The sequence below is a fragment of the Corapipo altera genome, unplaced genomic scaffold, assembly GCF_003945725.1.
Source record: "Corapipo altera isolate COAL_440 unplaced genomic scaffold, ASM394572v1 2c, whole genome shotgun sequence".
NCBI classification, from domain to species: domain Eukaryota; kingdom Metazoa; phylum Chordata; class Aves; order Passeriformes; family Pipridae; genus Corapipo; species Corapipo altera.
This window is the reverse complement of record NW_020884923.1, coordinates 574,914-587,014: the sequence shown is the minus strand read 5'-3', so window position 1 is coordinate 587,014 and position 12,101 is coordinate 574,914. Positions and strand designations below refer to the sequence as shown.

General features: G+C 44.6%; 1 protein-coding gene across 2 annotated transcripts in view; it reads right to left on the bottom strand.

The window, feature by feature from the left end:
- Positions 1 to 12,101, bottom strand: part of TSNAX (translin associated factor X) — a 52,162-nt gene that overhangs the window by 22,481 nt on the left and 17,580 nt on the right. The window contains exons 1-2 of one of the 2 annotated variants that reach the window (XM_027657220.1): positions 4,169 to 4,230; positions 1,898 to 2,005 (exon numbers count right to left, since the gene is read on the bottom strand). In XM_027657220.1, coding sequence (XP_027513021.1) covers positions 1,898 to 2,005; positions 4,169 to 4,184 — 124 coding nt within the window. In that variant the 5' untranslated portion in view covers positions 4,185 to 4,230. Of the gene's footprint in view, positions 1 to 1,897; positions 2,006 to 4,168; positions 4,231 to 12,101 lie in introns of those variants that run through there. The other variant, XM_027657221.1, reaches the window with a different exon arrangement.

The window sequence follows — 12,101 nt, the reverse complement described above, 5'->3', positions numbered from 1 at the left end:
AGATATTAAGCTCTTAGAGAGTGTCCAAAGGTGAAGGGCCTTGAGGGGAAGGTGTATGAGGAGTGGCTGAGGTCACTTGTTCTGTTCAGCCTGGAGAAGAGGAGACTGAGGGGAGACCCTGGTGCAGTCTACAACTTCCTCACAAGGGGAAGCAGAGGGTCAGGTACTGATCTCGTCACTCAAGACCCAAGGGAACAGCATGAAGCTGAGCCAGAAGAAGGTTAGGTTAGATATTAGGAAAAGGTTCTTCACCCAGAAAACGGTTGAGCACTGGAATAGGTTCCCCAGAGAAGCAGTCACAGCACCAAGCCTGACAGAGTTCAAGACGCTTTTGGACAATGGGGCGTCCTGCACAGGGCCAGGAGTTGGACTCGATGATCCTGATGGGTCCTTTCCAATTCAGTATATTCTGGGGTTGTATGATTCTATGATTAAGTTGTTTAGATTCAAACAACATACACAGAAATAGTGCACAACTCTGGTTCACCTTATGCAGTTTGCTTAATTGTAAACCATCTGGAGCATACCTTTTCCTAATGCTTGTGCCTGACATAGAGACAAAGACCACCAGTGTTTCTGTCTGGGACTTATAAACACTAGTGCAGTACAAAGGTTAGATCTCAAAAAAGGTGAATAAACTGTGTCCTTTAAATCCTTTCTGAAATTATCCAAATACTGCTGACTAGATCTCATGGAAAAGGAAGGAAACAAGTGTAGGTACGATATTCAACATGAATGACAGAGCAGCTTGGTAACAGGGAACTTTAAACACCATCTAGTTCCAACTCCCACCACCATGGGCAGGGAGTCTTTCCATCTGACCAGGTTGCTCAAAGCCCCATCCAACCTGGCCTTGAACACTTCCATGGATGGGACATCCACAGCTTCTCTGAGCAAAGTTCAGGGGTCACAGTTAATCATCTGCCAAGATGATTTACACAGAAAAATCTAAATACCTGTTTTTAAAAAGCAAGGAAATTATTTGACATGGAAGTGACCAGCTGTTATAGATGTTATAGCTGTTACAGTTTATATTTCTTCACCCTCCTTAGCTTCATAAAAAATAGGTGGAATGGGGAAAATTTTACACCAAGAATTAATTTGTTGCCCATACTAAATCTTCTTCTTTCTTCTGCCAAAGTTTCTCATTTCTAAAGCTCCACTTTGCCTTGTCAGGGCTAGTCTTATGAGAAATTTAAATTTAATACAGTTTAAATCTGGTTTTGTGAAAAATCCTATAAAAACAATTTTGCTAAAGGGAAGTTTACACTTCCTTATTTGAAGAAACTCAAATATAAGTTAATTTTTAAACGGCACTCAAACTGAAGAAAGTGTCTACATACAGGTCTATATTAGTTAAACTCTTATTTTTAAATAGTCCAGGTATAAACAGGTACCGAGTTAAAAACCAATGCATCCATATTTACATAAAAGTAGCTTAGTCACCTATGCAGCAGAGCCAAGGTCAGCAGCCTCCTCAGTTTCCCAAAGGTAGCCACCTCCTCCTCTTGCCCCCAGTGGCTCAGATTTTGCTTTACACCTCTGCAGATCCTACAGTTTTCTGCCATCAAAGGGCCCGCTCACCTTTTGCCTGGCTGACCACTTGTGCAGTTTGCTCAGCATCAGGTTCAGCAAAAGTAGGGTGGGGAGGGGGAACAGCAGGTGAGATGGAAACAGGAGCAAGTCATGAGTTGGGGGAGCTATGCAAAGTCCCACTCTCAGGACTTCACTGCACAAAAAACAGAATACTAAGCTGTAAAGGTATGGACCGTGAGTCCAACTAGTTCCAAGCTTCTCCTTCAGAGAGAGATGGTTTATTCCATCACTGAATACTGGTGATTTCCTAGCAATTTCTACACCACGTTTTTATAATCCGCTTTTTCAAATGCTTACTTACATTTAAAAGACGTCATCAAAGCTGAAGATGGATTAGCATTCTCTTTCTCCTCTCTTCTTTGACCATGTGGAAAATTGTCATGCTTGCGTTTTCTGAACCCACCCGATCCTATTAATAGAAGATACACACAAAAAAATATGTATTTAAAAATAGTTTTGCCAGAGTACCATCAGAGCATTCCTGTCTTCAGAGCATTCCTGACTGTAGCCATATTTTACAGGACAGAATAAGGTAACTAGATGATTATTATTGACTGATGCCAGCTTCACATTATCATTTTACTTTTTCTACCACATTCCTAGTGAAAATTAGAAAAAAAAATCCTACCAATTTCAATGGAGAAGAGTGGTAGGATCCTAAGTCCTTTTTTCTTTTCTTTGGAAAGGTCTTGACAACCTTTTATGTTTTCTTTCTGTAAGGGAATGGTTGCATGGAAATCCTTCCATGAACAAGGGTCTACAGGATTAGACTTCTTTTTTTCCCTTCCTTTTTTTTATTCAGCTTGAAAGGAGTTAATATACTGCAAGTTTTTATTACTGTAATTATTCATGTCATGCATCTTCAGTAACCAGAAAAAGAAGCAAGGCATAATTTAAACAGACTACCACTACTTAGGTATGCAGGTTTAGCTCCTGCACTGTAGCTTCTTTGGTCCTTACACTCTGCCCATTAACCAGTTTCTTCTCTATTCACCCTGCTGTAGCCCTTCAGCTAGCTTTGTGTGCCTCTTCCCTAGACTCCTTTTTCAAACCCACATCCAGAATTCATCTCTTTTGGACTGTATTTTACTTCTGATTTACATCTTGTACTATTTCTTCCTTTTGTCCTTCCTTCACCTTGGATTGACTCATTGTGTCACCCACGCATCAACCTTTCCTCCCTCTCGCTCCCTCCTTTTGATGACAGCTGGACACTTTGTCTTCCTAACAGAGGCCAACATTTGTCAAACTGGCGTACAGGCATACCTTTTTGAACATGTAGAGTTCTCTCAATTGCCTTAAAAGAAGAACAAAAGGAAGCTACTTAAAAGTTACAGAAGAACACTGGATTTTAAAATGTTTCCGCTTAATTGTTTATTATCCCAAACCAAAACCAGAAGTGGGCGTAGCTACTTTCTAAAAGAGGAAACTGAACATCATTTTCTCCTTCTTCTCTGTTAGGACATGAGTTCAGGGTTTTGTTTTTCCTGTTAAAACATTACAAATACATCCCCTAAAATAGTGCAGAGAATTAAACTCTCTGTACTATACCAAAAGTTGGGAACATCATCATGACCTACAGGAAAAAAACAGGCCCTCCTGAAGTGAGAAAAGAAGAAGAAAGAGAAGTCGAGAGAAGGGGTTCCCCTGAATAATCAACAACCTCGATATCAAAAAACCATGGGCCACAACAACAGTAACTTAACCTTGATTTTTTAAAAAATTAAAATGAAAATAAAAGAGCCAGCTTTCTTGTTGCTGAACCTACTGCCTGACTGAAGGGGGGTCTGTGGGACTTTCGGTGTTGCCAAGCAATAAGACAAGAGGCAACAGATAGAAAGTGATACACAGGAAGTTCCACCTGTACATGAGGAAGAACTTCTTTACTGTGAAGTGACCATGTACTGGAACAGACTGCCCAGAGAGGATGTGGAGGGTCCCTCACTGGAGATATTCCAAAACTCTCTGGACACAATCCTGTGCCATGTGCTTTGGGATGACCCTGCTTGAGCAGGGAGGTTGGACCAGATGACCACTGTGGTCCCTTCCAACCTGACCCGTTCTGTGATTCATTGTGTGACTGCTGGGGCTAAATCAACATACAGGCTGCAAAGTGAGCTGCGAAACATATATATATATATGTATATGTATGTGTGTATATATATATATATATACATAGATAGGTAGATAGATAGATACACATAGATATATATACACTATACTGAAACGCAGTTACCTTAAGTGCTTTACAGGCCTAACAAACTCAGCTTCCCGCTGAAGCAACTGCTTTTTCACCCCCAAGGATGCAATCCCTAAAACCCCGTTCTCTGGCACAGCCTCAGTGGGAAAGCAGGACACCCAAGAAGGAATGGTCGGGGACACCCGCGAAGGAGCGGCCTCCCTCAGTGTCAGTTCAGCGACACGGCCGAAGGGCAGCGCTGAACACGGCGGAGGCTCCGCACCCCCGTCCCCTCCGAGCCGCGGGGCCTCCCCCCGCTTCCGCTGGCTCCAGCTCCTCGCGCCTCGTTCTCCTGCGGGAGGGAGGGGAGGGAAGGGAGGGCAGGGACATCACCTTCCTTGCCGCTCATCCCGGTGCCGCCGCCGCCGCCGCGTCCCCCCGGCAACCCGCTGCCGCCTCGCGCGCCCCCAGGGCCCCGCCGCCCCCGCCCTGCCTGCGCCACGGCGGGGCGCCGCGCGGGTGCCTGACGGCAAGACGCCACAAAGCCGCAGGCCGCTGGCCCACCGACTGCGGCGCGGGAGGCGCGGTGAGGGAGCAGTGGCGGGGCGGAGGGTGATTCGGGCGTTGCTGACCGTGATATTGGGGTAGCATCGAAGGCGGGCCGTGCTTCCGAGCAGGCGACTCCGGGGCAGCTAGCGCGCGACCCCGCCGTGGGGCCTCGGCGCCCGCGGCACGACGGGACATGTAGTGCTGGGCGGGCTGGCGGCGTTGTGGGAGCGGGGCAGGGCAGGCTAGGCACGGGTCGCTCTCACGTCTCTGCGCTGCCTCCGGCGTGTCCCGTCACCGGGGAGTCGGCATTCCTCGCCTTGGATCCGCCAAACCCAACGACGTTGCTCGGCCCGGACCCGTACAAAGTGGTCGTCACGTCGCCCTCCCCTCACCCCCCGCCTGTCTCCTTACTGCCCCTTTCTGTCCTGACATATCAGGACCAACCACGGTGCTTTCACAGAATCAGTTAGATTGGAAAAGACCTCAGCGATCATCGAGTCCAACCTATCACTGAACACCACTATGCCAACTATAGACCATGGCACTCAATGCCACATCCAATCTTTCCTTAAACACTTCCAGGGACGGTGACTCCACCACCTCCCTGGGCAGCCCATTCCAATATCTAATCACTCTTTCTGTGAAGATATTCCTCTTGATGTCCGACTTAAACCTCCCCTGGCACAGTTTAAGACTGAGTCCTCTCCATACTGCCTGTCCTCTCCTTTCCTCCTTACTGCCCCTTTCTTTCCTGGCATGTCGGGGCCAAGGTGCTTTCCTTCCACGCAAGGTGAATTAGGAACACATCCACAGTGCCGCACCAAGTACCAGGATACCCCCCTTAGCCATGTGGTGTGCCAGGTGAAGAAGGCCAAGGAGGATGTGAACTGACATTGAGTCGGGACCTGGAAACTGGAGATACTGACTGTGTACTGAAAAGATCTGATAATGAAGCCACCTGATACCTGGAAAAGATATTTAAGAAGCAGCAAATGTAGCTGCTGCCACAGGGGAGGCAAATTCCCGAACCCAGGTTATTTGCATCCTATGTTTGGTCAGGCCCGGTAAAAATTATGTTTCCTCTGCTAGGGATTTAGTGTGAGCGTTTGCAGGAGACCATGGCAGGACTGAGCATGAGGGAGATGGATGCATGCTGTAAGAATCTCCCCACACTTGATGACACTTCGGTTCTTATGATGATGAGCTACAAAAAGTCTGCTTGCCCCACTGGATTCATGCTTTCCTATACATGCATCCTGATATGTCCCTCTTACGTGTTTAAGATAGGGAGGGATGTTGCAAATTCCCAAACCTAAAGGTTTGCAAATCATCAGTCATGCTGCTCTGCTGCTAGATTTCATTGCTTGTCACAGCTGTTGCCTGTTTTAGTAGCTGGATTCCCAAGGAAACAAATCTCATATGAGCACAAAGGCGGAGTGCTCACAGCCTTTGTGTGTGGGTGTGCGTGTGTGCCTGTCCTTCCTCCCCACCCTTAATAATTTTTTAATCTGTTGGTCAATTGGTTGATCTGATTTGACAGAGGGAAAGAGCCTCCAGGAGTGATTATAAACATCCTGAGTAGGGAAAAAATTTTGGGTGGAACTTGCACCTTGCTAGAAACCAGATAAGCCCAGCTGTGAGACGCGAGTGCTTCAGAGTCCAAGGTTAGCAGAGCCCAGCCTTAGGGAGCTCAGAAAGAGCAGGGACACCAGCCCTGGCTCAGGTCTTTGTGTTTAACAAATAAACAAATACAGCTTTTAGCAAACTTGAATACCAGGTGAATCTGTCAACAGATTCAAGAGGACAATAAACCACCTAAGTCAGGTAGTAGAGGAGTAAAGCTTTGACAGTGAGCTTTAAACAGTCTCCAGGCAGCCAAGCAGGAGTTGCTAACTTGGTATTTCCAAACACTGAGAACACATGACTGTCATGCAGTGTTCAAAATTATTCAGAAGCGTAACATAAAACCTCTCTCCAATTTCCTAATCTGAGAAAACAGATTTCAATCACACTTGAAAAGCAGAAGACAAAGAGGATCCCAGCAGAATTTCCTCAGGCCTGATCTGCATATTGAGTTGTGCAACAGCATGATTGCTGCTCCACCAGCTGCACAGGAGTTTTCTGCTTTCTATGAAGCAAAATCAGGACATTAAGTGATTTGTGTCAGTGTTATCGCTGCACACATTCAGACAGCCTTTTGTTTTAGAAGATGTACAAAACTGCTTTTGGAAACACAGACCTTTTTTTTTTTTTTAAATTGTGCTATTTCCCTGTTCTTGGCAGCTCCTTGGGCAAAAAGCAGAGTTGTTTTGGTTATGTTGATGTTGCAGGAGAGTGGAAAGAGCACTGGCATTTGAATGTTTCCCAGCAGTGGAGAATTTTCAGCCAATTTTAGGGAGTGGAGGTTTGGTCTTCCACTGATTTCTTTTGGACCAGCAACACTTTGGACGTGCACAGAGATACTCAACAACTTGCTTGACATCCTTGAGATGTAAATAAGAACTGGTTGGGTTTTTTTTCCTGATACAATCCGTTTAAATGTGGCAGTGTTAAACCACTTTGGCAACAGGTTATTTGCAATATTTTTCCCTTTCTTCTAGTTGACAATTAAACCTTTCTCCTTCCCCTTCCAGTTATGTGTTTTTTACCCCTGAAGACAATGGCACCTGCACCTCCACAAGTGTGAAGGTGGAATAGCAACATTTTGAGGGAGTAAATGGTAACAGAAAGGAGGTGCATGGATTTAGAGTAGGGCAACCCCCCCCAACCTAACAACAAACCAACAAGGTTTTCTCAGAGACTTAAGGTCACACTGAGATGTTGCACATGGGCCGTGAATGACTGTGCTCCAGATCCTAAGACAAGGTTGATAACTCAGCCTTCACATGGAAAAAAAGTGTTTTTTAAGACTCACAGTAGTGAGGACAGAGGATGAGAAGGTGGACCAGATATGATCTGTGCCTTTCTGAGTGGGCAAACCAATTGAAAACAACCACTGTAGGGGGTTGGAACTTCTTCATTCATTTTATCCCTGAAGTCTGCCCCTTTGGGCAATGACCTACTTAAGTCACACTCCTACACAATGTTCTTTAGTGAGACTTCTGGTCTACTGCACTACTATCAGCAGAGACCACCTTGAAATGGCACTCAAGGGAGTGGAGAATGAATCTTTCCTTCTCTGGAAAAGCCCAAGTCTAACACTGACTCAGCTGAACTCTGTGAAGGACAGACAGAGGAGTGGTGGTGGGTCCAACTCAAGGACCACACTAGTGAAGCTGCTTCAACACCTACAGCTTCAAGTAATGGAGCTGAACAGAGGTAAGACCCAGGTGATTTGTCAGACACATGAAATCACCGTGTCTTGCTGCCCTCAGTCGTTCCAATATAACTCTATGTAAACTGTTTAAGATCCCTGGGTTCCCTGGCAGCATCACAGTGTGCTCTGTATGGCTTGTACAGCTTTAGAGACAAATGCTATCTTTGTGGTGCCCTCCCATGTTTAAATAACCAGCCTGGGAATGTCTCCTGAAGTTTCTGCTAAAGCAATAGCACTATGGATAGTTAGAGCTGGAATTATCTCTGCTTATCCTTTTGGTTTTCATTTTATCTCATGACATGACGTACTCTTAGAGCAAGGTTGTGAGGTTGCCTTGGAGATGGAGGGCTTAGCCACAGGGCTCTCTATCAGACCAAAACGTTCACATTAGCCAGTGTAACTGAGAGTGCTTTCAACAAACAATTGAGTGGAGTGAAGTGAAGTGACAAAAAGCTTACGAAACGGTCACAGGGGAATTGCATAAACTGGGGTCAGATGTTCAATTTGAGACTGTTACATGAGCAAGGAGTTTTGCAGCTGGTTGACAAAAGGAAGAGGGAGGTCAGCTGGTCTCTAGTTGTTATAACAACAACCTGTTATGTTTCTCAGGCAACAGAGATGCCCATAGTAGTGGCAGGATGGATCTGGAGGATGATTTCCTCTTTCCCTGGAATAATGTTTGAAAGCTGTGAATATTTTTCTGCTGGTTGAATTTGGAATTTGAATCTTGTAAGTGGCAGGATCCAAATGCTAATACACCATGGTGCAACCTTTGAGTGGATCAGCAGGAAGACTTTGGGAATGCACCACGGAATTAGCTGACTTGTAAATAAGCCAGTGGAAAAGAGGAGAGAGAGAACCTACAGGTTTGCTGCAACATCCAGTTCAGAAAAAAATAAAGAGACTAAACTATGCATTGCCTTTATTCCTAATGTTTAGTTTATATCTTCCAAGGGAAAACTGGCAAATGACTGGCTATGAATAATGTACCCATGGGGAATGTTTGTTTTTAAACATTAACAGTTAGTGCCTGGCTTATGTCTGGGTGGGTATGCTGGCTATTTCATAAAGATTTCATTCTACTGAGGCAACCACATGAAAGAATTGCTTTGGAGGAATTCAAGGTGAGAATATCTTTATTTTGCATCACCCCTAATGCAGTAGAAGTGAAGTGTAGAGATTAACCTTTATCCTTCATCTCTCTCATACCCCTCTCTGTGTCTGAGCCCCTTGCAAATTCTAACTGAAATTATATGATCCTTTGTATTTCTAGCTGCTCCAGACTGGCTTGGTCTATTAAATGCTGGGCTTTTCTGCCATAGTGGAAGGACGGGAAAAGGTCTAAAGTTATAGTGTGTTGTAGTTTTGGAAAAGATGCTGGGAGAGTAAGAGCTCTACCAGCAAAAAAAGTCCTAAAACTTTTCCTTCAGCTGTAGGAGTCAGAAAAGTGAGGGAGCCTGAAGGTGTGGCTCTCATCAAAAATGGTAAATCAAATCACGTAACAGCAGAACTTGCTTTTTTTTTTTTAATGCATATGTAAGTCTCTCATCTGAACTACATGAACCCTGAGGAGTCTCAGGTGCTCTTTGGTTCCTGCAACACTCAGTACCACCCGGACCTCTGCAGTGCCAAATGCATATTCTCCTTTACTCTCTTGGTCCTGTCCAATGCTGCAGTTTGGAGGTAATGGCTGTTGGCAAATGAATTAATCTGATTCATCTGCAGTTAACCCTCTGTAAGAGTCTGAGAATGGCCTTTGTGTCTACATCTGAGAGAGGCAAAATATTACAATATATATGGAAAACCCTTATTCATGCCAATGTAAATCAGGAATAATTCTCTTTAAATTGGGTGCCATTGAGATGACTATCAAGTCTTGAGAATTCCCAATGTACAGAATATTTTATGCTGCGGTATAGGTAGGGCCAAAAAAACACAGCAAGGCTCAAGTAGTTAGAGAAATACTTTCCTAACAATTCCCACCAAAAAGTTCTGTTAAAAAGCAGTTAAGGTTGCTCCAGGGCAAAACACACCCACATAAGAAATGACAGGTTAGGGGAACCTTCTTTGCATAAGCTATCGTGCGCACCTCATGTTAACCACTCCCAGTGACAGACTCCAAACCCCAACAAGAAGCTCTCCTTGCTCTGCAAGATAAAGAAACAAACTAAATATCCATCCTTCCTACAATGCTTTGCTACAGTGCAAAGCTTTCTGGCTTCTGCAGCACTAACATTAGTGGCTGGTGCATGTGGGAAGGCTGCAGTGATTGTAGGGGAAAAAAGGAGATTAACAAGTGCCCTCTGAGCATGGTACGCTTTGCTGGTACTGCTGGTTTCAGGGACTTTCTGTGACTTTGTCAGACTCTGTTTTCTCTGTGGTTGAACAGTTGGCCACTCTAGTTAGCAGACCCCTATCACAATGCAGAGCTGAAGAGCCCACCTGTTGCTTTTTATTAGACTGGAGAATGATATACTTACACCAGAACAAATCTGCTTCCTTTCCTGAAAAAATGGCTACATCTATTTTTATGTAGCTAGCTACATGCAAATACCTAGTACCAGGTATTTGTATGGGGATTCTTCTAAGTGATTTATTCCCAGCTGAGCCAGAAGAGATTTTCTGTAAAAATTGTTTTGTTACCCAACACTACAGGGATCCTGGGTAGAATGATGATGGCACTAAGCTGTAGTTACAATTGAAGCTTTATTTCTTTAAACAGAATTTTACGATCAGCATAGCATCAAATTTTGCTACCAGAACAGGATTTTTATAACCCGAATCAGCATATCACCATTTTCTGAGCAGCATAGCATGAAGTTTGTATCACAGGTTAGCTTCTGGTTTAAAAGACCACGGAGGAAAAGACTCCAGACCGATTTAGTGTAGAAGATACGATAAAGAGAGCAGGTCCTTCAATGAGTCTGTAGGCCTAGAGGAATACATACCATGCGCTCACCCAGACAGTGGCTCTATGGTATTATAATAAGGTCCATCCAATCCCAGATCTGTCCACCCCTGGTTCTGCCCTGTTCTGCCCCCTGACATGCCCCTTTGGGAATTGGGACTGGGGTCGTTTGAGACCCCTTCTTTCTCATCTTCATCTTCTTCAAAGCACATACAGTCCTTGGAGTTCCTCCAGAGTTCTGGGCTTGAAGGTTGCTGTGTCTGTGTGATATCTTCTGGTTCAGGCCTTAGGGTGTTTTTCTACAATTCTACCTTGAAAAGAAGACTAAACACGCTAACGGAATTTAGAGGGATTGATATAAGATGGGATAGTAAGGTTGGGTATGTGTAAACACTATGCTACAGGGTAAGGGATATAATACAGCTACATTAAAATCTACATTCACCACACATTTACTTCTAAAATCTACAAAAGTTAAAAAAACCCCAAAAGCTCTGAGGCATCATTCCTAATCACCTGGACCCTCTGCAGAATGGGTCAATCTTAATACTTTGCTTGCAGTATGCATGACAATCATAATAAAGATTAAAAACATATATAAGAGTATGAGTCACTCACTGAAATGTTGGAGGAAGCAGATGATAGTAGAGGCGTCCCTGGCCACTGGGAGATCATAGGTTTCGCTTTCCAGCAGCAGTTGTGGTCCAAGTCTCACTTAGATGTTGTAACTTCTTGATTTTATAGACCGTGGTCTATGTTCTGCTACACTTGCCTGTCCTGTGATGGTGTTATCACAACCTGGCTGGCTGGGTGCCTGAGACCTTCAAGGCTGGTAAGGAGGGGAGAAGTCAGCCCGGCACCCAGGAACCTTGAGGCCTATAGGGATGGGGAGAAGGGTTCTATCTGGTGCATGGGGCCTGAGGAGGAAGGGAAAGGGGACTGATACATGACCAACTTGGTCACAGAGAATGGCCATTCGCCTTTTGAATTGGCATTGGTTAAGCTAACCATATTATGAGGGGTCAAGAGCAGGAGATACCAGTTACAGATTTGTACTGAAGAATCCTTTGCTTCAAATTGTGTTGGTGGTCTTCCACCTACCTTTCTACATAGCTTTATACCTTCCCACATCTAGGGGCTGTTTTCATCCAAGTTTCTTCTGCTCCACAGGGTCACAATGACCAGTACTGACAAGTTTCACCTTGTTGTTTAAATGCTATTACAGAGTTAGTTCTGCCTTTGTGTACCTGGGTGCTCTAGAAACAAGGTCTTGGCATTGCACTAACAGGCTGCTGCCCCTGTGCTTCAGGGGGTTTATGAGTCTTCTGATACTCTGCAGAAAGGTAAATCTTTGTTGCTCCAGGCATAGAAACCAGAATTTTTATGCCGGGTCTCAGGGGAGGGTTTTAATGCAGCCCCTATACAGAGCTGCAACAAAACAAAGAATTGAAGACAAATAGATGAAGTACAGTAGTGTTACAGACCTTTGTCCATTCAAAATGAGCTGGACATGACTTCATCAAGAGTATTAATCTAATAATGTAATTTTGGGT